Genomic DNA, 27323 nt, shown 5'->3' with positions numbered 1-27323 from the left:
AGAAAGGACAGCATTAATTCTCATCGGAGAGACAGTTTGGTGGTATAGAATGTGGGCTTTGATATCTGACTTTTACAAGGTTTGAATCTTTATTCAAGGTAGCTTTGTGCCTGAGTGTCCTCCTGTGTAAAACACAATAATAATAGTCTCACTTCACCAGGACATGCTGAGGATTAAATAGGCTAATACATTTCAAGTGTTTAGAATAGAGCAGAGCACTTTGTGTGGGCTCCTTACCAGCTGTTGCTATTATTATGGAAGGAAGCACCAGGAGGGGTTGCTTCTTTCTGTGCTGTTTATTCCCTGTTTTAAACAAATTCTTTCCCTTCTTCCGTATTTAGCTAAACTCTTAGATCACCATAGCCATTCCTTGCCCTGTTGGTGTTTAAATTTCATTTTGAAATATATGCTAATGATGTAAACTTATGTAAAAAAAATCCTTGGTGAAAAACCAAAACCAGCCCAGAGTTCCTTTTTTTTAAAATAATTTTTCATTTTTTTATTAACGTAAAATGTATTATTAGCCCCAGGGGTACAGGTCTGTAAAGCCCAGAGTTTCTAAAGGTGTTGCATTTATCTGTTGCTAATAAAGTAGAGAGAAAGTAATAATTTCCTTTTTTTCTGATTGTTTTTCACCATACTATGCCTACATTTAAAGAATATTTTGGAAATACAAGCTTACCTAAGCAAAGCATAGCCATTTCATTATTAGAATTCATCTCCATGATGCTACATTCATATTTTATAATTTTGTCATCTTATTTGTCTGCTAGTGTTAGTCTCATTAATTCAAAAAATGGACCTGAATATTAAATATTATTATAGAAAACAAGACAGTGTGCTGAGTCAGCAAGAGACTTGAATGCCTTCTGCTGTTGGCTAGTTTTATAACATTGAAGAGGGCATTTAATGGCAATAAGTATATTAATACCTACCATTCATTGAGCAGTAATTTTTCTTAAAAGCTAAATAACAAGGACATATATCAGGGGTTTGTTCAGAAAAAGAATATCTGAGGTACCTAAAATGTCTGACTCATCAAAAGAAGCTGAAATTATATATATTAGCTGGTAGAGAGCCATTAAAATGAAGAGCATATCATAAAACAGAAGATTTTGCTATATATGTTTTGTAAAACTACAATAACAGAATCAATTACCCAGACTCTTTGAATACTGCTTATGTGTTTCAGAAAAATTCAACCAATAAATAAACAAAAACTATAAAATATTTGGGGAGAAATAAAGGCTATAAGCATTAAAACATACAGCTTTTTCTTTCCTAGAAAGTTCATTAATCTCTTGATTCTAGTCTCTAGCTTTGTCAGTGCTACCACTGGTTCTCTTGCTGAGTGAGGATGGTCATGAAGGAAGGTGGCCAGGTGATGTCTGGCAAGTGATGTTCTAGTCATTACTTCTCACTACTCCATCTTCTACAGATTAGCTGGCTTCTTGGGCACCGGATTATCCCTTTCCAGCAGCCAGTTGCTCTTTTGCTTCATATCCTCTGTGTCTTGTGCATTCCTGAGTTTTGAAGGTTCTGACAGTCATTTTTCCTAGGATCCATTTGATTAGTCTTTACTCATTAATACCCCTGCTAACATTCATATAGTGCTGACAGCTGGTATTCATTTTAGCACAGAACTAGTTCAAACTATCAAATTACTTCTATCATGGGCTTATTTTCTAGAGAGCTAGGTTAATGTAAAACATTTTATTGTAGTTGATGCATATATTCACTTACATTGGGATTGGTCTTGTACTTATTTTATCATTGTTAATGCATGAACATAATGGAAAATATTTAATTATAAATTTATTTTAGTTTAGCAGGGTGAAAATGCGTAATTCAGAAATGCAATTACTGTGAAAATAAATGTCAGATCCCCTCAAACCTCTCAATTTTCTGTCTTCACTCTCTTGATTTTAGGACGAATAACCTTTACAGAACCAAATATTCAGAATGTGCCAAGAGATTTTGAGATCAAAATGCCAACACTAGTAGGAGAGAGCCCACCTTCCCAAGCCCTACTTCCCATGAACAGGTAGATGCAGTTTCTCTGTATTTGTGTTAATATATTTCTGTGAATATGAAAGGTTCAAAACAAGGCTAGTGGATAAAATAATGAAGTTAGTTTAATTTTCTGTTTTGGGCATACACATTTCTAGGTACTATCCATTTAAAATTCCGAGTCTGCCTATAAACAAGCTAGTTGATGGTGAAAGACTGAAAACCTGGACCACTAATTAAATAATCAGCATGCTACAGAGAAGAGTTTAACTATGTCAAGAACCTCTCCCCCCTTCTACCCTCCCTAAATTCACATGATGGGAAGGAAAAGCATAGATAATTTATGTTAGATATGGCCAAAAAGATTTGTTGATTTGAACTAAATGTCAATAATTTTTTCAGAAGCAGTTTGTGGCAAAAGCTGTTACAGAAATACATTATTTCGTGTTTAAATTAATGTTTGCTAAATCTTTAAAGTGAGTTTCAAATGATAAAGTTTTTAAGTTTCCTAGATGAAACTGTTGACTTCACTGAAAAATGAGAACTTTCTCATATATTTGAGACTGCTTCATGTCTAGCTGCTGATATTGTTTGCCTGACAGAGGAAGAGATAAAAAGAGCCGTGGCCTGAACTCTGGATACCAGGCACAGATGGAGGAGAGAGCCCCAGACAGAGGAATGCCATTTTCAGTAAGCATGCGGCATGCTTTTGTGCCTTTTCCAGGTAAGGTAGTAGATGGTTTTTTGAGCTTCTCATTGCTATGGAAATGGTTTTCAAAGCACTGATAAAGCCTGCATTATGAATAAGACTCAGAAATATGCATTGGTCCCTCCATCTTTCCTCTCTTTGGTGTAGCCTGTTTTTCCCTTTGTGTAGCCAAGTTGTCAGTCAGTCATTGTCTTCATGATCTGCTGTGTGGAAAACTCCTGTGGTGTATGCTTGTCAACAACAGTCTACTGAATGTTTTCCAAGGTGATTGTAAACTTTTTTGCAAAGTCCAGCAGATTTCATTAATCCTTGTACTCTTTGACAGACCCTTGTACAGACTCTTCTGTACAGCATTTTATACAAAATGTTAATTAACCCTCACTTACCTCAATTTCTGTTCTCCCTTGATCTCTAAGGGCACAATTTTCTTGTTTCTCTGATGTGCTTTGCTATTTTGCTTCTCTCCTCTGCACACCACTGTTTCCTATTGCAGGGGTAACCCCCAAGGCTGTCCTTCTCTTGCCTGACCTCTTTAGTACTCTAGTCACAGGCCTTTCATGAAAGGATGAACTCAATAAACTCTAGTCATGAGACATTTGGAAGTCAAGATCTAACTCCCAAATCATCCCTACTATTTGTATACAAATTCGGTCCTTTATCTTCTGCCAGTTGGCAGGTCTGGGTGAGTGCAGTTAACCATCTGAATTGGTTTTATTTCTGTCATAAAATATTCTAAGGAGGAATTTAGGTCCATGACAGTGTCACCTGGTTGGTAATTTTCCGTTTTGCTTTCTAAGTGTGAGCTATCAGCACTATATCATTATAACCATTTTTAAGTGTTCAGTTCTTGGCATTAAGTATCCATCATGGTGGTTTGTGCATCCATCATCACCATCCATCCCCAGAACTTTTTCATCTTCCATAACTGAAACTCTCTATCTATTGAACAGTAACTCTCCCCCCATACTGTCAGTCCCCAGTCCCTGGCAGCTACCATTCTACTGTCTCTGTGAATTTGACTACTTGAGGTATCTCCTATAAGTGGATTATACAGTATTTGTCTTTTTTTGTATCTGGTTTATTTCTCTTAGCATCATGTCTTCAAGATTCATTCGTATTAAAGTATTTGTCAGATCAGAATTTCTGTTCTTTTTGGGTGCCTGGGTGGCTCAGTGGGTTAAGCCTCTACCTTCGGCTCAGGTCATGATCTCAGGGTTGTGGGACTGAGGCCTGCATCAGGCTCTCTGCTCAGTGCAGAGCCTGCTTCCCCCTCTCTCTGTGCCTGCCTCTCTGCCCACTTGTGATCTCTCTCTCCTTCTGTCAAAAAAATAAATAAAATGTTTTAAAAAAAGAATTTCCGTTCTATTTAAGGCTGAATAATATTTGATTGTATGTATATATTTTATTTTGTTTATCTGTTCATTCATCAATTTATTCCTACCTAAACAATAAAGTTGTATTTAACATGACAATATTTTATACTGCTTTTTAAAATTTTTTAAGTTCATTGAAATTTAATGTATATGGATTAAATCCAAAAATTTCTGTCATTTAGATGTAGTGTTTAGTCCATTGACATCTAAAGTAATCATTGGCATACAGTTGATTTAATTCTACTGTCTTGTTATTTGTATTTTATTTATTTATCTGTTCTTTATTTTTTAAAGCTTTAAGTGATTACTTTTATTGTTTTTATTTTCTCTATTGTCTTATTAACTATCTTAAATATTTCAGAATATACAATATGTATATATATATGTATATATACATATATATGTATATATGTATTCCATCACATACTGTCTTCAAATAATCTTACACCACTTCATCTGTAAAGTTTTTTCCATTTCCCCTCTTATATAATAGATTTAATTTCTATGACTTATAAACTCTGCCATAGTTATTATTTTTGCTTCTAAAAGTCTATTATCTTTCAAAGAAATCAAGAAATTAAAAAAGTGTCTTTTCTACCTGTCCACTTTTTACCATTTCTGGCACTTTTTGTTTCTTGGAGTAATTCAAGGAATCTTGAAGTACTTCCTCCAGAGTACTTCCTTTAAGGTTTCTTATAATGCAGTTCTACTGACAGTGATTTATTCCAGCATTCCCATGTCCCTATATTTCTTTATTTTATCCTCACTTTTGAAAGATAATTTTATGTGATGTAGATTTTTAGATTTACGGTCCTTCTCCTTCTGCACTTTAAATATATATTTCCACTAACTTCTGGTTTGTATTATTTCTATTGAGAAGTACACCATCATTTTTCTTGCTCCTCCAAGATAATATAACTAACTTTCCCTGGATGCTTTTTAAATTTTTTTATTGAGAATCTTTGGGTAGTTTTTCATACTTTGCTTTCAAGACTTTGGAGTTTGCTGGATATCCTAAGTTGGCTTAGTCTTTTTCTTAAATATATGTGCTTATATTTTTCAGTAAATTTGAAACATTTTCAACCATTATTTCTTGTAATTTTTAAATTTTTTATATTCTCTTATTTTTTTTTAATATTTTGTTGATTTATTTGAGAGAGAGAGAAGCAGAGGGAGAGGGAGAAGCAGGCTTCATGCCAAACAGGGAGCCCAATGAAGGGCTCAATCCCAGGATCCTGGGATCATGACCTGAGCCAAAGGCAGGTGCTTAACCAACTGAATCACCTAGGTACCCCTCTTATAATTTTTTTTTAAGATTTTATTTATTCATTTGACAGAGCAATCACAAGTAGACAGAGGGGTAGGCAGAGAAAGAGGGAGAAGCAGGCTCCCCGCCAAGCAGAGAGCCCCATGTGGGGCTTGATCCCAAGATCCTGAGATCATGACCCGAGCCAAAGGCAGAGGCTTAACCCACTGAGCCACCCAAGTGCCCCCCCCACCTTGTAATTTTTTTAAGAGATTTATTTATTTGAAAGAGAATAAGAGAGAGGCGTGTGCAAGCATGGGGGTGGGGCAGAGGGAGAGAATCATCAAAAAGACTCCCCAGCTGAGCACAAAACCCCATGCAGGACTTGATCCATGACCTATGAGATCATGACCTTAGCTAAAACCAAGAGTCAGACACTTAAACAACTGAGCCACCCAGATGTCCCACTTGTAATATTTTTTGTTCATTTCTCTCTCCTCTTTCCTTTCTTCTTTTTGCTCCAAATATACATATGTAATACCACTTGGTATTGCCCCACAGGTGACTAAAACTTTTTTCTTTTTTATTCTCCCTCCTTTTTTTTTTTTAAATCCTGTGCTACAATGTATACTTTCTATTGACTCTTAAATATGTTCATGGATTTGTCTTCTACAGTGTCTAATTGCTGTCATATCCTTCTAGTTAATTTTACATTTCACATATTGCATTTTTAGCTTTAGAATTTTCATTTGATTTTTTGTCTGGTTTTTATTACCTTACAGAAATTCACTATTTATTACATCATTATATGCATGTTTCTTTAACTTCCTGAACATTATCCATGGTAGCTACTTAAAATTCCACTATCTCTTAATTTTGGGGTCATTTTTATATTGATTAAATATTCTCCTGCTCAGAGTCACATTTTCCTGGATCTTCTTATGTCTAGTATTTTTTTTAAATTGTGTGCTGGACATTATGGTTGCTACATTATTGATTTGGGATTTTGTAGTCTTTAATAATAACTGTCATAATAAATGTCATTAATAACATTTTCCTCTGCCAGACAATTACTTTCACATTCATCTTGATCATTTTGTGACTTTTAAAGCTTTGTTAGCAAATGTTTAAAGTGGCTTTTTTTCTAGGGCCAGATTAGCCCCGATTGTAAGCTGTGGCCTTGTTGAGGTCTCTACTTGGTGCTCAACATGTTAACAAGGTCTGTCTACTTGGTCTGGTCACAGCTTGAACATCTCTCAACGTTCAAGAGATTGTTGTTCAAGTAGTTGTTCAGCTGACAACTATGTGATGGTGGCTGTTTCTTTGGTAGCAGTTATTTCTTTAGTATGGTTTTTTGGTCTGGTTTTCTGAACTTTTTGCTCCTTCAGTATTTGGTCAAATTACCATAAATTCTAGCCTCCTTGGTAGGCACAAACTCTAGCCTCTGCTTCCTCAGCTCAGATCATAGTGCTTTGTTTCATCTCTCCTTCACTGCAATGTGTTCTGGTAAATTCCTCCTTTCAGAAATCTGAGACTATTGCATGGCTCACCTTGTCCCCTCTCTCCTCCCTGCTTCTTAGAGATTGTAGTCCTGCACTGTCTATTCTAACATCTGAGAACAGATTTGTCAGTTTTTTCTTATTTTATGGCAGGAAGGCCATAAAAATTGTGGTCATTTGTTTTAAATATTATATGTTTTTAATATTGTATATTCATTCACATAGTTTCAAAATCAAAATATATAAAAGGTATGTATTAAGAAGTTTGCTTCCTTTCATGTCCTAGCTATCCTATTGCCTATAGCTCTTCTAGACGACCTCCTATATGAGTTTCTTATATATTCTTGTATTTTCTATGCAGTATATGCAAATATGAATATGTAATATTTTCTCCTCCTATTCTTACACAAAAATAAAGATTCCAGATACACTGTTATGTGCCTTTTTTCATTTAATGTTTTTGTAGTGGAGAGTTTTGATTATCAGTAAATAAATTTGAACGTAAACCAGTTTAATCTCTGTGCAGGTCATTTGTGTAACAAACTGTGGGTCTGCTGATTCACAGAGTAAACCTGATCAATTTTGGTAGATATTGTTGAATTGCATTGTAATAGGGGGCAGTAACCATTTAGTTCCCAATAACAGTGTTTTTTTTCTCTACCTTGCCACAGAATGTGCCACCTAATTTCTGGATTTTTGCAGTTTAAGTAGAGAAAAATTGTTTCTTCCTATAGTTTTAGTTCACATTTCTTTTATTGTGAATGAAGTTGAGCATTCTTTAGTATGTTTAAGGTTCTTTTGATTGTTTCTGTGAATGCTTCTTTATATTTTCTCTTGTTCTTGATTTGTAGCATGCCTTTTTTATAATATGGCAATGAGTGTGTGGTCATATCTGTCGCATTTTCCCTCCTTTTTTCTTAGCCACAATCTTTTTAATTTTATTTTTGCCATGTGTATCTAATCCAGTCATTTCCATTACATAGGTAAAACTCTGGATTCTCTAAGTAATCCTCCACATATCAACCCCTTGACTGTTTCCACTGAATTTTTTTTCTTTTTTTAATTTTTAATTTTAATTTTTTAAATTTAAACTTTATTTTATTTTTTCAGTGTTCCAAGATTCATTGTTTATGCATCACACCCAGTGCTCCATGCAAACGTGCCCTCCTTAACACCCACCACCAGGCTCACCCAACCCCTCCACCGCGCCTCCAAAACCCTCAGTTTGTTTCTCAGAGTCCACAGTCCACTGAATGTTTTTATTGTCAAAGCAGAGCACATGTTTCTTTCAGGCCCACTTAAAATGTACACACATTGCAAACCAGTTTCTTCATTCATTCAACAACTATTTAAGGAGCTATGAATTACCAGAACTGTGCAAAGGTTTTTTTTTGTTGTTGTTGTTGTTTTTAATGTTTTATTTATTTATTTGAAGAGAGAGCACAAGTAGGCAGAACTGCAGGCAGAGGGAGAGGCTCCCTGCTGGTCAGGGAGGGTGACACGGGGCTCAATCCCAGGATCCTGGGATCATGACCTGAGTTGAGGGCAGATGCTTAACTGACTGAGCCACCCAGGCAAATGTTTTGCATAGAATGCAAAAGAAAATTAAGTATCCCATGCCTAATGGCTCTGTGCTATGTGGAAGAGGCACAAAAGGACCACTTTAGATTATGTGTCAGAGGCTGTGGAAACACTGAGGAAAGCACTAGCATAGTGGTTTAAGGGGCAGAAGTCAGGGGTCACATATCACATATTCTTGAAAGCTGAACAGAAAAAAAATTAAGTTACAGAACTGAATTGCATCACATTAAGAGCAAGATTTTAACTTTTGGGCACATAATGTCTTCTTTTTTTTTAATGTTCAGTTAGCCAACATATAGTACATTACTAGTTTTTGATGTAATGTTCAGTGATTTATTAGTTGCATATAACACCCAGCTCTCATCACCACATGTGCCCTCCTTAATACCCATCACCCGGTTATCCCATCCCCCAAACCCTCTCCTTCTGTAACCCTGTTTGTTTCGTGGAGTCCAGTCTTTTCTGGTTTGTCTCCCTCTCTGATTTCCTCCCCTTCAGTTTTCCCTCCCTTCCCCTAATCTTATGGTTCTAAGTTAGAACTAAATTTTTGTCATCCTGCTCAACTGTATAAAATGTGGACTTATCTTTGTACCAGCTTTTCTAAAACATTTCTATTTCAGGTGGCTTAATATTAGCTGCTGATTACTCTCAACTTGAACTGAGGATCTTGGCTCATTTATCCCACGATCGTCGCCTCATTCAAGTATTAAACACTGGAGCTGATGTTTTCAGGAGTATTGCAGCTGAGTGGAAGATGATTGAGCCAGAGTCTGTTGGGGATGATCTGAGGCAACAAGCAAAGCAGGTGAACATGTTTAACATATATGAGAATTTTAATGATTAAAAAAAATTTTTAAATGCCTTGGTTATTTGCAATTGAGGAATGATGATTTCTCCATCTGTGGATCTTTCAAACCATATTCAGCTGAGCTTGTCTCATGGTATTCATTATACTCTTCTTCATAGAGTCAGTAGAAAGAATCAGATAGACTTTGTCTGAGGCTACCTCACATAAGGAAAGCCATCCACATTAGTGGTAAATATCTTGGTGGTAGTAGTTGTTATTTATGTGTATGTTTATGTATTTTAAAAAAAAAATGTCTTTCTCATCTGTAAACATTTTCATCTTTTTATTTTTACAGGTGTTCTCTAAATGTTTATTGAAAAAAATCACTGAACTGTGGATTATAATTAATAACTGATAAGCTTTTTCATTTTTTGAGGTCATTGGTTAGCTAATCCAGATTTCAAACTTTATACTTTCCTTGGACTTTTCAAGTGGGTCCATCTTAGTTCCTACTCCTGGATGACTGTCATGCACAGAGAAAGTCAAAGGCCACATTTATACCATTTTCTGGCCGCTATTGACACTGATACTTCTTTCACCACTTGGCCTATGGGAAATCTGATGCCATTTTTGAGAAAATAGGATTGCTGGCTGCGGCAAAAGACCATCACTCCCACCTTTAAGATCCTGCTGTGTTAGTTTTGCATTTATACTTCTAGTTACTCAGAGCTTTAAGTCTTCACTGGCTCATTAGATATGAAACCCTTCCTCTCACCATTGCCTGTTTAGCACCAGCACGTTTCTTCCATTCTTAGAAAACCAGCTTTGCCCTCTCTGTTTAATAATCTCTGGGTTCCTGCATTCAACAAGAATCGAACCCTGGATAAAGAGGTAATGTTCCAGTACTTAACCTTCATAATAAACCCATGAAATAGGTATAATTATTGTTCCCATTTTAAACAGGCATAAAGAGAAGCATCAGAAGTTAGTAATTTGCTTAAGATCATACAGCTATAAGTGGTGGAGTCAGGATGAGCTCAAAATGGCAGAACTTAGACATTCTGACTTTATCACCCAAACACTCATCCACTGATGATATCTGCCTCTTTTTCATAAGTTCTTGCATGACTTAATAGTGTTTATGCTCTGCACTATCTACTCCTTGGGTCTGGCTGAGATCTCAGCCAGTGCTATGTACTACCCAAGTTTAAAAAAAAAAAAAAGAAAAGTCACAGTAAAATAAAATGTAGAAACACCTAAAAGGAAAAGATAAAAGGAGGAAAAAAAATCTTTCTCAATGTATTAAAAAAGACAGGGAAAGGACAAAAACTTCTAGTTATTTTATCACATTAAAAGTAGCTTGGGACTCTGATAATCATCTTTTACAAGCTATCTTTTAAAATTATATTTAATGACATTTATATGAACTTGCTTTATGCTAGTTTTCTGATCACTTAAGAGGTAATAATTTAGTAATTAAACAATTCCATGATGCAGGTATTACTATCCTCATGGATGAAGAAATCGAGGTACAAGAATTTAGGTAGCTTCTGCAAGATAATCTTATAAATTATGGAACTAGGATTTAAACCCAGACAATACTTATTATTAAATTTACAATTTCCTACTGACCTATTTTAACTATTCCTATTACTCCCAAAATTTCCTCAGGAATTTGTTTAGCCCAAGTGAATTCTGCAGTTGTGGGATATTAGGAGGTGGTGTGGTGGGAAGCATATTTATTTCCAGTGAAGTATTCCCTATTATCCAACCCTGAAGCCTTCTCTTCCTGCTCTGTCCTATTCAAGAGCCAGGAGAGGAATTTTTGTAATGCTTCTCTTTCCTGACTCCTGGGCACTTCTCTAAGCAGAAGTTAATGTGCTATTTTAGGAGTAGAAAGCTGCTCTGAAGACTACTGGATACATGACAAAGAGTCAGAACCAAATCTTCCCTTTTAAATCACTAGGATTAGTTTCTTAAAACACACACACAGTCATATTTATTCACGTTCTTTTCTTCCTCCCCCAGCCTCAAAGTATTGTTAAAAGGCAAAAAAGAGAAAAGATGTTCACTGGATATCAGGTTCTATGAGTTTAACCTACCCAAAGCATATCTAATCATTTATTTGACACACTATGAAATAAAAAGCTTACCAAATTTCAATTCTGATCAACTTTTTATATTTGCAGCTTATGTAGTTATGACCTCTAATTTACTTATTGAGTGTGATGACTCCTTTTCAGATTTGCTATGGAATCATTTATGGAATGGGTGCTAAATCTTTGGCAGAGCAGATGGGCATTAAAGAAAATGATGCTGCTTGCTATATTGATTCCTTCAAATCCAGATATACAGGTAAAGAAACATTAAATATTGTTTTCTTCTAGATACTAGTCAATTATCTTGCCATATTAATTGAAAAAATAGTGCTAAAAATTTTCTGTTAACATTTCTATTACTGAGAAGTTTTCACCAGATATTGTTAATTAAATAACAATCCTTATGATTATTTACTAAGATGGTCTTCTTTCATAAAAATAGGAACAAAAATGGGATTAAAAAAACCCCAATTTTTGTATATGCTAGTTTGTCATTGTGAATATGCCATAAAACCTTGAAATTGTGCTATGCTTTAGGTTTAATAGCTTCAATTCGAAGCAATAAACCATTGATTAAATGTACCAGGAACTGTGAAAGAACAAGAGCAGTTTGAGTATTATTGTTTTAAATTATCTTGTCTTTTGGCAATTTATTGAGGTACAATTTACATAACAGTAAAATTTACCCTTTTTAGATGTATATTTGTATAAGTTTTGGCAAACTTATGGAGTCCTATAACCTACACCACAACCTGGATATGGAATCATGACTATATCATCCCAGAAAGTTACTTCAGTCCCCAACTTCATACCCTTTGTAATCAGCCCTGACCTCAGTCCCCAAAGAAAACTTTATTCACATATGACATGATCTTATACATAGAAAATCATTTGAATTCTATGAAACAACTATTAGAGCAAATAACTACATTTAAAAATGTCCCACTGTTCAAGGGTTTTTTTTTTTTTTAAGATTTTATTTATTTATTTGAGAGAGAGCACAAGCAGGGGTTGGGGGAGTGGAAGAGGGAGAGGGAAAAGCAGACTCCCTCCTCAGTGTAGAGCCTGATGCAGGGTTGGATCCCAGGATCCTGAGATCATGACCTGATCCAAAGTCAGCCACTTAGCCCACTGAGCCACCCAGGTGCCCCATCCCCATATAAAGTTAATTTTTAAAAATCACTTGGATTTTTGTATACTAGTAATTAGTGAATGGAGTAAAAATAAAACCATTATGATAATATCAAAATACATGAAATATGTGGGATAAATTCAACAGTATGTGTAAGACTTTACTGAAAATTCTAAAACAATCCTGAAAGAAATTGAAGATACTTAGATAAATGTGAAGTTTACCATGTTATTAGAAAGTACAATATTATTGTGATGACAATTTTCTAAAAATTGTCCTATAGATGCAATTTAATTCCAGTCAATAGTCCATTAGATTTTTGTGTCGAATTTGACAAATTGATCTTAAATTTAAATGGAAATTTAAAGGACTTGGAATAACTAGGAAAATTTTGGGGGGAAAAATACTATGTTGAGTGCTAACACTCCCTGGGTTCAAAACTTAACATAAAACTACAGTAATCAAAGTAGGCATAAGAGTAGACATAGGAAAAAATGGATCACAATAAATGGTTCAGAAATAGACCTATACGTATATGGTGGATTTATTTTCAACAGTCACCATGGTAACTCAATGGAGCAAAGATGGTCATGTCAACAATTGGTTCTAGAACAACTGGAGACAAGTATGGAAAAAAAATGAACTTCAACTATTATACTATATTCCAAAGTTAGCTTCATATGGAGCATAGATTCAAAAGTAAAAGCTAAAATTATAAATCTTCCAGAAGAAAATAGGAGAAGAAAACTTTGTGACATTGAGGTAGGCAAAGATTTCTTTGGTGATAATTACACCAAATTAAACATAAAATGCAAACATAGGTAAAAGACACCATTAAGCAAATCTAAGGACAAGCCACAAAAGAGAAGATATTTACAGTTTCTGTTGTCTAATGAACTTGCATCAAGAATATATAAAACACTCTTATAACCCAATGCTGAGAAGGCAAACAATCCAATAAAATAAAGGCCAAAAGATGTGAACTGTTAGGGTCTGTGATCAAAGGAACGAGACTGACACAAAGCGAAAATCAAACAAAGCTTTATTTCATGCCAAGCATCGAAAATCAAACTGACTGGTAGAGGGCATCTCTTACGAAGAGACGACAACGATGACCCCAACAAGGCCGCTCCCCAGAAGGCCGTTCCCAGGACGGGGCCGCTTACTGACGAGGCCACTCCCCAGACGAGGCCACTCGAAGAGGCGACAATGACGACCCCCGACAAGGTCACTCTGGACAAGGCCGCTCGCCGGCGAGGCCATTCCCTGGATGGGGCCACTCCCAAGAAGAGGCCACTCTAGACGAGGCCATTCCCAGGATGAGGCCGCTGCTGACGAGGCCGCTCCCCGGATGGGGCCACTCCCCAGAATGATGCCGCTCTGGCGTGGCCACTCGCAGCAGCGCCACGACTGGGATGGCGAGGCCGCTGGGTGGCAAGGCTGCTGGTGGCGAGTCTGTTCGCTGCGGCACCACTGCCTACGACTACGATGACCAGGACGGCCTCGATGCTCCCGACGACCATGATGACCACGACCTCCGACTCTCCCGAAGACTACCCTAACGGCTATCCCAATGGCTATTCTAGCTATTCTAACTCCTCCTACTACTCCTCAGCCTCACAGACTAACCTTTATATAGGTGGTTGAGCCCGGCCCACACACAGGTGGCCAATGGGATTTCAATTCACCACAGTAAATATATGCGCGCCCCACTGATTGGATGTCTCCATCCGGCCTGTCCTGTCCCGATATCTGGGGTTTGCAACTAAGTTCCTCTGGCTAACCAGGCCCTTACATGAACAGACAAAAAAAGATAAATGAATGACCACGTCGAACATTATCAGTAGTCATCAGGGAAAAGCAAATTAAAACCACAAAGAGATATCATTACAAAAACACTAGAATGGCTAAAATAAAAAACACTATTTTTTTTTTTACATTGCTGGTTGAGTTGTAAAATGGTACAACCACTTTGGAAAATGCTATGACTCTTTTATATAGAGTGAAACAATAATGTGATCCTGCAACTTTACTATTGCATATTTATCCAAGAAAAATGAAAACATATCCAAAGAAAGACTTGTATGTAAATGTTATAGCATTTTTATTCCTAACAACCAAATGTCTATGAACAGGATCATGGATAAACAAATTTTGGCGTATCTCCGCTATGGAATACTACTTAGCAAAAGAAAACAAACTCAAATAAGAATGTACAGTATAAGTCAATTTTTATGAATTTTAAGACCATGAAAGACTAAAATATAGTGTTTTAAAGCAGATCAGTGAGAGTTTGAGGCAGATAATGGGGGAGTGACTGTAAAGGTGATAAAAATGTTTCATATCTTGTAGTGTACCTTTGTTAAAATGCATCTAACTATTCACCTAATGTGGGTTACTTCTACTGTATGTAAACTGTATAACAGGATTGATTTTTTTGTTTTTATGTAAATTCCAGTTAGTTAATATGCAGTATAATATTAGTTTCAGGTGTGCAATACAGTGATTCAACACTTTCATACATCCATCACCTGGTGCTCATCACAGTACACTTCTTAATCCCCTTTCCTACTCACCCATCCCTCACCCACCTCCCTTCTGGTAACCATCAATGTGTTCTCTAGAGTTGAGAATCTGTTTCCTGCTTTGCCTCCCCCCACCCTTCCCTTTGGTTGCTTTTTTAAAAGTAGTTCTTTCAGTCTCTGAATATTTGAGGGCCTCTGACAATCGTAAGGTAAGAGAATTTGTAGAGATGCATTCTCTTCAATCTCATCATTTTCTTTGCTCTTCTCTCAATAGTAACACAGTAATTCTTAGAAAAAGGTGACAGCCTTATTGCTTTCTAAAATTCTTACGCTGGTGGTTGAATATCACCAACAGCTTCAGTTGACAGGGTTTTCTCTCCTTCCTTTCACCCAGTCTCCTCAAATGTCTCTCCTGTGCCAGCCACACATGGAAATCCTCAAATGAGGTGTTTTAGTTAGGAGTTATTAGTGTTTATTATTTAGGATGAGCAGAGCTGTGAGAAAAAGCAGAGACTGCACATATGAATAAAGATATGTGATCAGTTAGGGTGCCTGGGTGGCTCAGTGGGTTAAGACTTGGCCTTCAGCTCAGGTCATGATCCCAGGATCCTGGGATCGAGTCCCGCATTGGACTCTCTGCTCAGCAGGGGGCCTGCTTCCCTCTCTCTCTCTTTCTCTCTGCCTACTTGTGATTTCTCTCTGTCAAATAAATAAATAAAATCTTTAAAAAAAAAAAAGATCAGTTAGAGAAGACTTCTCTAACTCAGAGACAGGAATGAGCAGTGAAGACATTGGCTGGCCTGGAACAACACACTCACCCTAAAGATCTATAGGACATAATAATGAGCCTATATTGCAAAGGATGAACGCTGGTATAGGGAATATGAATGTGTTTCAATAGTATACTATACATAGTCTTTTTAAACTTTTAAAAAGTGAATTGTATATATTCCTAATGAAGTATTTATTATTTGTGTATTAATTGCAGTAAGGTCCTATTTGGATTGTAGCTTAGATGCTAACAAGGAGCTGTTAATGTTTTCAGCCTGGAAGTGGTAAGACCAAAGAGTAAAAGATTAACACAATCAAAGAATAGAAGCCTGTGAAAAGTACCATGGAATAGTCTTAAGATCCTAGGTTTTAGTACCTGCTCTTGTTCTGGAGTTTAGTTTAAATGTTTTTTGTTCGTGATAGAGTTAGAGTATGTCATTTTTTTTTTAAGATTTTATTTATTTATTTGACAGACAGAGGTCACAAGTAGAGAGGCAGGCAGAGAGAGAAAGAGAGGGAAGCAGACTCCCTGCTGAGCAGAGAGCCCGATACAGGACTTGATCCCAGGACCCTGAGATCATGACCTGAGCCGAAGGCAGTGGCTTAACCCACTGAGCCACCCGGGTGCCCTAGAGTATGTCATTTCTAAAGTCCCTTTAGTATCTAACTTTCTGAGTCTGCAAAAAGGAAATGAAAGTTTATATGCAAGGTTTTGCATATAAACAAAAAGGGAATGAAAAGTTTATATGCAAAAAGGGAATGAAAGTTTACATGTGAAAATTTGATGATGCAATATAATTTGAAAAATCATGGTAGGGTTTTGGCATATTTCACTATATTGAAGCTAGTGAATGAGCTTAAGAATGGACTTTGGTTATAATTATTTTTGTGTTTTCTTTGTAGGCATTAATCATTTCATGAAAGAGACAGTGAAGAATTGTAAAAGAAGTGGGTTTGTTCAGACCATTTTGGGAAGGCGTAGATATTTACCAGGAATCAATGACAACAACCCTTATCATAAAGCTCACGTATGTTGAAATGTCTCTGGATTTTTAACTTAGTATTTTAATGACATATTCTTTTTCTGTAGACTAAACACAGATGATTTTCCTCTTAGGGATGAATAGCGTATTAATTGGATCTTCTGTTTCACTAAGGATTTTGAAGTGATGGCTCATTCCTGTATTTGCTGAACACAGTCTTTAGGAGACCAATTTAAATATGGGTTCACTTAGTAATACTTCAAATACTTTAAAGATGTTCTTTTTCAGTAAACCAGTTACTTAGTTGTTTTGCTAACAAGTTATAAATTTAATTTTTACATCTGTTAGTTGTTCTTTGTTTCAGTTATCATATCAGTTGTCATACCACACCAAATTGCCAATGTTTTTAGAGATTAGCCAACCATTAAATGTGGTTCATTCAATTTTGGTTCATTCTACTTGTGTATTTGTTTTAAAAGCACTGGCTCGACAGAGGTTATTAGGATATCCAAAATATTGGAGAAGGCTGTTTTTTTTAGCACCATTTTAAGTATTTATTGATGGCATGTATTCAAATTATTATTAAAAACTCTGAAATCATTGGGATCCACAAAAGTATTCTATGCATCTGAACATTTAAATTTATTATAGCCCACATCTTCCTGTTTAAACTGCTTGTATTTCATCTTCTCCCATACTTTTGCATGTCAGTGACCACTACACATTGCATGTATTGAAAATTCCCAGCCCCATCCTGCTGAACTTCTGTCTGGAGCTGAAAACCTTCAGAGCACTAATGCTCTTAGGGACCATGGAGGAATAGTTGGCTTTTTGTTATTTCTTCACTCTGTAGTCTCCCATATAAGTAGATATCAAATATTTATCAGGCTTTTACCATATCTCTAAATCAGTTGTCACTTAAGGGTAGATAATTTTCTGTTGGTCAAATGGAGCCAGCTAGTGGAAGGCTTTTAATGGCAGGCTGAAAAATTTAGACTTGATCTAACAGGAGTTATGTTTCTTGGGATTTACATTATGAAAAATGGTAGATAGAGTCATATATGTAAATGAACCCTGTAAGTTTTTTAAAATTAATATTTTTGCACCTAAAGTTGTGAGAATAAGCCTTTTCTTTTCTTTTTTTTTCATTTTATTTCTTTTCAGTGTTCCAAAATTCATTGTTTATGTACCACACCCAGTGCTCCATGCAATATGTGCCCTCCATAGTACCGACCACCAGGCTCACCCATCCCCCCACCTACCTGCCCTCCAAAACCCTCAGCTTGTTTCTGAGTCCAATCTCTCATGGTTTGTCTCCCCCCTCCGATTTCCCCCACCTCACTTCTCCTATCTAACTCCCAACATCCTCACTGTTATTCTTTATGCTCCACAAGTAAGTGAAACCATATACTTGACTCTCTCTGCTTGATTTATTCCACTCAGCATAATCTCTTCCAGTCCCGTCCATGTCGTTATAAAAGTTGGGTATTCATCATTTCTGATGGAGGCATAATACTCCACTGTAGGCGTGGACCATATCTTCTTTATCCATTCGTCCGTTGAAGGGCATCTTGGTTCTTTCCACAGTTTGGCTACTGTGGCCATTGCTGCTATGAACATTGGGGTAACAGGTGGCCCCTCTTTTCACTACATCTATATATTTGGGGTAAATACCCAGTAGTGCAATTTCAGGGTCATAGGGAAGCTCTATTTTTCATTTCTAAAGGAATCTCCACACTGTTTTCCAAAGTGGCTGCACCAACTTGCATTCCCACCAACAGTGTAAGAGGGTTCCCCTTTTTCCACATCCTCTCCAACACTTGTTTCTTTTCTTGTTAATTTTGGCCATTCTAACTGGTGTAAGGTGGTATTTCAATGTGGTTTTGATTTGAATCTCCCTGATTGCTAATCATGAGGAACATTTTTTCATGTGCCTGTTAGCCATTTGTATGTCTTCTTTGGAAAACTGTTCATGTCTTCTACCCATTTTTTGACATGGTTTTCTGTTTTGTGTGTGTTGAGTTTGAGGAGTTCTTTATAGATCTTGGGTATCAGCCCTTTGTCTGTAGTGTTATTTGTGAATATCTTCTCCCATTCTGTGGGTTGCCTCTTTGTTTTGTTGACTATTTCCTTTGCTGTGCAGAAGCTTTTCATCTTGACGAAGTCCCACAAACTCATTTTCTCTTTTGTTTCCTTTGCCTTTGGAGACATATCTTGAAAGAAGTTGCTGTGGCCAATGTCGAAGATGTTACTGCCTATGTTCTCCTCTAGGATCTGACAGATTGCTGCCTCACGTTGAGGTCTTTTTATCCATTTTGAGTTTATCTTTGTGTATGGCATAAGAAAACGGTCGAGTTTCATTCTTCTACATATAGCTGTCCAATTTTCCCAGCACCATTTATTGAAGAGACTGTATTTCTTCCAATGTATATTTTTTCCTTCTTTGTTGAAGATTATTTGACCATAGAATTGAGGGTCCATATCTGGGCTCTCTGAGAGTAAACCTTTTCATGCCAAATCTTAGGAGTCAAAGTTTTAACTGATTCATTATGCTTTCACTAAATAAATAAATAAATAAATAAAAGAAAATTCAAACCCTCTGAATTATGAATAAACATAATCGGAAGTAAATTTTGGTTTTGGTTTTGTTTTACTTTTTTTTTTAATCATTAATCAAATTTAATATAGATAATATTTGACTTACCACTGTCAACTTTCCAGGAAAAAAATAGAAAACATATATAGATAAATGAATAAATACTTTCTTTGGGAAATAATTATGTAAGAGAACTTAACAATCACAGTATATATATATATTTTTCTTTTTAACATAGGGGGTTTTACTTTTTGTTTAAACCCTTATTATATTGAAAAATACACATCGGGAAAATACAGGAAACAAATGTAAATTTCAGTATATTATCACAGAGCTACACCTGTGTAGCAATACTCAAGTCACATAGAAAGTCCCTTGATGGCTCCCAATCAGTACCCACAGCCCTCCCAGGAATAATTGCTATCATTATTTCTAAGCCTATAGTTTTATGTATTTTTGACCTCTTTCTATATCATGTGTATATATTCTTACATCTAGTTTCTTTCACTCAAAATTGCATAGGTAAGTCATTCATGTTTCATTTGGAGTAACTGTTTTATTATGGTGTAATAAATTAATTCTATTATGTGAATATATCACAGTTTATCTATTTTTCTATTGATGGGCATTTAGGTTCCCAGTTTAGAGTTTTTATTATTATTATTATTTATTTTATTTTTTTAAATTTTATTTTATTTTTTCAGTGTTCCAGATTCATTGTTTATACACCACACCTAGTGCTCCATGCAATATGTGCCCTCCTTAATACCCACCTCCAGGTTCACCCATCCCCTCCCCCCTCTCTTCCAAAACCCTTGGTTTGTTTCTCAGAGTTAATCTTGATGATTTGAAAATTCTTGTCCAAGGTCCTTGGTGCACATATGTTTGCATTTATGTTTGGTAAAGACCAAGTCATAGAATTTTAGTAGGTAAAGCCAAATGGTTTTAGTAGGTAAAGCCAAATGGTTTCTTATGGTGGTTGTAGCAGTCGTCCTCTTATCAGAAGTATGTGCAAGTTCTCATTGCTCTGCATCCTTGCCAACAGTTGCTATTAAGATGATACAATTTTAGCTATTCTGGTGGGTTTAAAGTAGTGTCTTGTTAGTTTTACTTTGCATTTCCTTGAATACTAATGAGGTAAAGCAACTTAACAAATCTGTATTAGCCAATAGGTTATTTTTTCTTGGGAAAGTACTTTTTAAAGTTTTCTTGTTCATCTTTTGTTGTTGAGTTTTCTTTTTCCTTTTAATTTTTTTTTAAAGATTTATTTGAGAGAGAAAGAGAACGCACAGTGAGGGTGGGAGGAGAGCTGAGGGAGAGGGAGAAGCAGACTCTCAGGACTCCAAGATCATGACCTGAGCTGAAGGCAGATACTTAACCCATTTGAGCCACCCAGGCCCCCCGTCTTTTTCTTATATATAAGAGCTCATTATTGATTATATTTTTGGAAAATATTCTCTCCCACACTGTGTTTGGCCTTTGCATTCTTATGAGTAACTTTAGAGGAGGAGAGGGAGTTATTTGGGTTTATTTTTAAAATTTTTATGGAGAAATAACATGTGCAGTAAAGGGTACAAATCCTTAAGCATAAAGCTGGAAGTCTTAATGTGTATACCCATAAAACCACCATCCCAATCATGATATAGAACTTTTCCAGCACCCAGAAGGCTTCTTTATGTTCCCTCGAAATCAATACTATCCACTCCCCACCCCAGCACACACATGAAACTATAGAGTAGTTTTGTATGAACCTGAATTTTATTTAAGTACAATTGTACTGTATATACTCTTGGGTCTTACTTTTTTCACTCAAATATAGGTCTGTGAGATTCATTAGTGTCATATGTAACTCTAGTTCATGTCTTTATTTAACTGACATTGTGGGACCATACCAACAATTTATTTATCTGTTTGAATGATGGCAGAAATTTTCACTATTTCCAGGTTTTAGCTATCATTAATAAACCTGCTATGAACATTCTTATATGTGTCTTTTGGTAAACATATGCGCCCAACTTCATTACCTTTAGAGTGGAATTGGTGAGTCACAGAATAAGCACATTTATACCTATAGTATATACTGCCTAACAGTTTTAGAGAGTGGTTATCCCAGTTAACATTGCCATCAGCTCTGTTTATCTACATTCTTGCCGTTGCGTGCTGTCATTGGTCTTTTAGCCATTCTGGTAACTGTGTAACGGTGCCTCACTCCTTATTTATTTATTTATTTGTTTATTTATTAATTATTGTGTTATGTTAGTCACCCTACAGTATATCATTAGTTTTTGATGTAGTGTTCCCAGATTCATTGTTTACGTATAACACCCAGTGCTCCATGCAATATGTGCCCTCCTTAATATCCATCACCAGGTTCACCCATTTCCCTACCCACCCTCCACTCTGAAACCCTTAGTTTGTTTCTCAGAGTCCACAGTCTATCATGGTTCATCTCCCCCTCCGATCTTTGCCTTTCTCTAATGACTAGTGATGTTGAGCTCCTTTTTCGTTTATTGTCCATTTGGATATCTTCTTTTGTGGCGGGTCTATTTAAGTCTTTATCTTTTTTTTTTTTTTTTGAATTGTCTGTTTTTTAACTGATTTATGACAGTCCTTTATATATTCCAGATATGAACCATTTGCTTCCGCGGATTTATCCATCTTTTGTATTATTGTAGTATTTTCCTTGATCTATTTTAACAAAGTTTTCTCTACCCCAATTTCAAGAAAATATTCACTAGGAGCTTTTGGTTTTGCCATATACATTTATACCTATAATCAACCAGGAACTGGTTTTTATGTATTTTGAGAGACTGAGGGTTACCGTCTTTCTCCTTCCCACTCAAGGATATACAGTTGTCCCTAACTATTTATTGAAAAGACTGAGCTTTCCCCCTACTACTTTATTGTATCACTTTTGCCACAAATTAATTTTCAAATATGAATGTATCTGTTTTTAGACACATTATTTTTGTCTGTTGTATTTGTTCATTCTTTAGACAGTGCCACATTGCCTTCGTGATACAGCTTTGCAAGATGTCTTGATATATGACAAAATAAGTCTTCTTACCTCGTTCTTTTGTTTGGTTTTCAAGAGCATTTGCCTATTCTTGGTTCTTTGCATTTCCATATACATTGTAGAAGCAGCATGTGAATTTCTACACAAACACAAAATCCTGCTGGGATTTTTTTTGAGATTGCCTTGAATTCATAGATCAAAATGGGATTAAGGGACATCTATATGTTTGTGAAATAGTTTTGAACTACTAAGTACATTTTAAGTGATGATATATATGTTTGTGAAATAATTTTGAAACTACTAAGTACATTTTATGTGTAATGCAGTTTTTGATTACGGAATGTTGAAGATTTCTAAACTGAAGCAATCTGGCCTTCTTCTATTTAGACTGTTTTCATGTGGACGATAGCCCAGAATCTAGAGCCCTAGATCATTCTAGTTGTTAGGGTGCAGCTTAATAGTTGATGTCCTGGGTTACATCTTAGTCCAGGTTACAGATGTGAGCACTGATCTGTGGATGCTAAAAGCAGGTATGAAACCATGTAGGTGTATCTGATGGAGCCCTCGTTACTTATTTTCATAGGCTGAGCGTCAGGCTATCAACACAACAATCCAAGGTTCGGCAGCTGATATTGTTAAAATAGCCACAGTTAACATTCAGAAGAAGTTAGAGACCTTCCGCTCAACCTTCAAGTCCCATGGTCATCGGGAGAGTATGCTCCAAAGTGATAGAACAGGTTTGTTCATAAATGAGAACCCTGCTATAATGTAGTGAGATTAATTGTATCAGAAAAGAAAAAGGGAAGCATTTTACTCATTATTTTTCAGCAGTTTTCAAATGTTTTTGTCTCATGATGTCTTTATATTCTCAGAATTACTAAGGGTCCCAAAGAACTTTTCTTTATGTAGTTTACATATACTAATATTTACCATATTAGAAATTTAAACAGGAAATTCAAAAACATATATTAACATTTGAAAATAATAATAAACTCACAATATGTCAACATATTTCTAGAAGAGACATACATATACATTGCAGAGAATAACATAGTCACACAGATATAAAGATGTTCATTTACATACAAAAATACATAGATATAAAGACTTGCCCATCACATGAGGATTATTAATTTTATTGTCTTACCTCCTTCTGTAATATCTAAGGCTACTCGTTCAACATTTTTTGTATGGCAATCAGTGTGCACACACACACCACACTTATACCACATATAACACATTCTCTCTCTTTATAGGGAGAATAAGTGGTCAAACTAATTTGAGTGATAATACTATACTGTGTGCTTAAGGGGATTTGGAAATAGAAATTATCAACCTCTTTTAAGTTTAAAATCGAAGGAAAGAAAAGGAAGATGTGATCTGTGACTGAAATATTTATAGAACTGTTCGCAGCAGAGTGATACAGGGCCAGAATGAGGATATGGACAATAACAGTTTTTGGAGTGGGTGGAAGGCAATGTGGATATGTCCCTGAGGATCACTTCCTGGGCTTGTGCTAGGTTAAAGGTAGTGGTAGGTCAGCTGAGCCCGAGGAAGCAGCCCACACAGGAAGCAGGAGAATCATAGCATTTGGGATCAGAAGCCAAAGCACAACAGGAAATCCAGAGGATGAAGGTGTGGTGACTGGAAAGCAGAAAAGCGTCCTGATAACCAACGATGTGAGCTAAGTGGGTCCTGGTGGGGCAGAGAAGATTTTAGTCAGCTGGCAAACAGATCGATGCACAGCATTTGCGGCCCTGGGATGGAAGCAGCTTGCCACAGCCTCATCTGTATTTGCTCTCTTACCCTGTAAGAACTACCTGTGAATAAATCTGGGCTGCAGATTATGATAGCTGAAGAACCCTCTCTGAGGGAAGCACCAGATATAAGGAGGTTCGTATTTGTGCTGCTTGGAACGATCAGTGGGAAATTTGGGTGGCAGAGAGGAAGCACTGCTCTGAGATATGGGGAAATGATTAAGGACAGTTACTCAAAGTAACCTTATCTTAGTGATTAGTGGGGCATAATCTGTATCAGTAGGCCCAGCTTGTTAGGAGATGTAACTAAGTCTGATACAGTGGAGTTATAGGCTCTTTTGAGAATATGCTGAAAGATCAGTCCACAGAAATATGTACAGATACAGACTAACACATAACTTGAAGTAGTCTCTGAAGTCCTCATTTGGACCCTGGGTTTATAATTACTTATTTGTTGCATGTGGTCCATTTGGTAAAACCCCAGTTCTACCACAGTGACACTTCTGGCCATAAGAAGATATCAGGGAGTGTCCTTATAAACCACCTAAAGACAATACCAGCTCACTTTACTGGGGCAGAGGTCAGGCCCCACACTACTCTGGTGCTATTATTTAGAGAATTTGGTAGTAAAGGTGCCATGGAAAGTGGAGATGTTGGTTGTTTATAGGAAGTAAGTTAGACGACGTCTTTTGGAGAACAGTTCTTCAAACTCCATTTACTGACTTCTTTGTTATGTTCCTCCTTTCTGGGAGGAAGCTGGTAGAGTTTTGAGTTTACCTGATAGGTGGAAAGTCAGCAAGTGGATACTTTCCTAATAGTTCTAAATCTTATATATTTTAATCACTTAATTAAAATTCTCCAGAGTTTCCCAAAATCCCTAAAAACAAACAAACAAACAAACAAACAAAACCTATTCTATAGCACAGTAACATGCTGATCAGTTTTCCTACTTTTTTCATGGGATAGGATTGTTACCAAAGAGAAAACTGCAAGGGATGTTCTCCCCAATCAGAGGAGGCTTCTTCGTCCTTCAACTCCATGATGAGCTCTTATATGAAGTGGCAGAAGAGGATGTTGTTCAGGTATTTTTGCAGGGTTTGCGTCCATTTCATAGAAGACTAAGATGCGGAAGGTCAAGTTAAGGTGCATGAGGTTTCTGGAACCCTTCCCTGGAACCCCAGGATAGCTACATAAATGTTGAGTCCATAAGGGTAGAGAAAGAGCTAAGAGTGCTCTGTTTCATACTCATTTTTAAAGAAACTTTAGATGCAAGGCTGTTTCTGTTTGGGAGAAGTTATATGAGAATCTTGCCCTTTCCTGAGGGTTTAAAAACACTGAAACTGGCAGAGCTCCTGCTCATTAGTGTAGACCAGTTTGGAATGTCTATTTCTTTTTGGATTTTGAGTTTTAAGAACCATGAGGTGAAGAGCTGCAGTCTGGCTTATCACCTCAGTGGTGGGTTGGGAAACATTCTTTGATTGGGAAGAGAGTTTGCTAACCTCTTTTTTTTTTCCTCCTTTTTTTTTTTTTTGCAGGTAGCTCAGATTGTCAAGAATGAAATGGAAAGTGCCGTAGAACTTTCTGTGAAACTGAAAGTGAAAGTGAAAATAGGTGCGAGCTGGGGAGAGCTGAAGGACTTTGATGTGTAATTGTATAGATGATGAAGTCCTTGTTGGGAAGCCTGGTGTAGGTACAACCACGTGGAAGAGAGATTACCCTTTTACGTATTTCAGGAAGACCAACTCTCAAGTCTTGATGGATGTGGAATAGTGATGTTAGTGAGAGTTTCAAAATGTATGTCAGACTTTATTCTCTGTAATGTGAAGAAACCTTTTTTGAGGCAAAATACCAAGTTTAATGATCATATTCCCTCTCAAAGAGGGACTGAAATCGCCTTTTCCAGCTCTTTGTGGCTCTAAACGGGTTCAGAATGCATGATTGAAATATGCACTTAGCACTTTGGGTCTCGTCTATGTGAAGCATGAAGACAGTGGAACTGCTGTCTCAGGGGCATTTCTAGCCCTGTGCATCACATTTGTGATGCAAACCCCAGCAGGAACCATAGGCAGATAGAGATTTAGTTTCTCATAGACTACCACAGTTAGGCATTGTGTGTGATTTTTTTGTCCAATATTAAGACTGCCAGAATCGTCTTTGTAAGCAGCATTGGCTAATAAATTCTGAAGTCTGTAAAGTGGTAGGCTTGGTATGGATGTCATCCAGGAATGGATTTTCATGAAATGGTGTTTCTTCTCCTTTTCCCTCCTCAATTCATACAATGAATGTATTTGCAATACTTAGATATTATAAAATAAGCTACACCTCTTCAAGAGGTATCCTGTTCTGTAAGATCAGAAGTTTATACTGCAGTTTAATACAATAATGCCAGAGAAGGAAGACACCTCCATATCCATCTCTTAGTGCCTCTTTCTGTGTTTGTGGTGTGGTGAGAATATCCATGCTAAAGAGATGATATTTTATAATTCCCTCAAAGGTGTATTACTGAATTTCTTGCTGTTGAAATAAAATGAATTTATGAGAAATGTATATCAGTATTTCAGTTTTTTAAATTGTGTTTCATCTAAGAGTGTCCAAAAGCTGAGTTCCTAATTATTTATTCTAGGGTTTGCATTGTTAAGTAGGTTCAGCAATGTCTGTGCACATAGGAAATGTTTCTTATTTCATAATCAGTTATCAGAAAAGTTCTTTTATGTTTATTAACCAGAAATTTTAAAAAAACAATTGCTTTATAAACAAAGTATAATACACTATTAGTACTTGCATATTAGTGCACAAAATACTCAGACATGTTTTTTGGGGGGTGAGAGGGAGTAAGCAGAAGATGGCAAAGATAAGAGGGAAGTTATATTATTATTTCTTGAGGTTTTTTTTCCATATTTACCTATACCATGTTTCTCAGAAAAGCTGTAGTGCAGTCAGTATTGAGATCCAGCACAAGAGAAGGCTCTTCTCTTCTTCTCTAAACATGAGTGCAGACATATAGGTCATTTCCACCTGATCTTCTGCAGCAGTGGCTCTGGATGTGTAGTCCTATGCATCTTCTCATCATTTTGACTTATCAGCTGGACTTAAACAGGCAGCCTTTGCTATGCATGATTAAGTTATACGTAAATTCCAGTTACTATGGTTTACTTAAATAAGACTAGTGCCCCTAATCACAGAATGCAAATTTCAGTTCTCATGGTATATTATCTGAGTAACTGCAGCAAGTTCACACT

General features: G+C 36.4%; 1 protein-coding gene across 1 annotated transcript in view; it reads left to right on the top strand.

Annotated features, from left to right (window-relative positions):
- POLQ (DNA polymerase theta) overlaps nucleotides 1–26631 on the top strand; it is a 130902-nt gene extending 104271 nt beyond the window's left edge. The window contains exons 23-30 of the mRNA XM_059162794.1: nucleotides 1930–2044; nucleotides 2613–2734; nucleotides 9039–9223; nucleotides 11449–11560; nucleotides 16636–16760; nucleotides 22911–23064; nucleotides 25051–25166; nucleotides 25620–26631. Of these exons, the coding sequence (XP_059018777.1) occupies nucleotides 1930–2044; nucleotides 2613–2734; nucleotides 9039–9223; nucleotides 11449–11560; nucleotides 16636–16760; nucleotides 22911–23064; nucleotides 25051–25166; nucleotides 25620–25733 (1043 nt within the window). The 3' untranslated portion in view covers nucleotides 25734–26631. The remainder of the gene's footprint in view (nucleotides 1–1929; nucleotides 2045–2612; nucleotides 2735–9038; nucleotides 9224–11448; nucleotides 11561–16635; nucleotides 16761–22910; nucleotides 23065–25050; nucleotides 25167–25619) is intronic.
- The last annotated feature ends 692 nt before the right edge of the window (nucleotides 26632–27323 follow it).

Source organism: Mustela lutreola, chromosome 2 (assembly GCF_030435805.1).
Source record: "Mustela lutreola isolate mMusLut2 chromosome 2, mMusLut2.pri, whole genome shotgun sequence".
Taxonomy (NCBI): domain Eukaryota; kingdom Metazoa; phylum Chordata; class Mammalia; order Carnivora; family Mustelidae; genus Mustela; species Mustela lutreola.
Note: the sequence above shows the minus strand (reverse complement) of the source record. Positions and strands in the feature narration are given on the sequence as shown.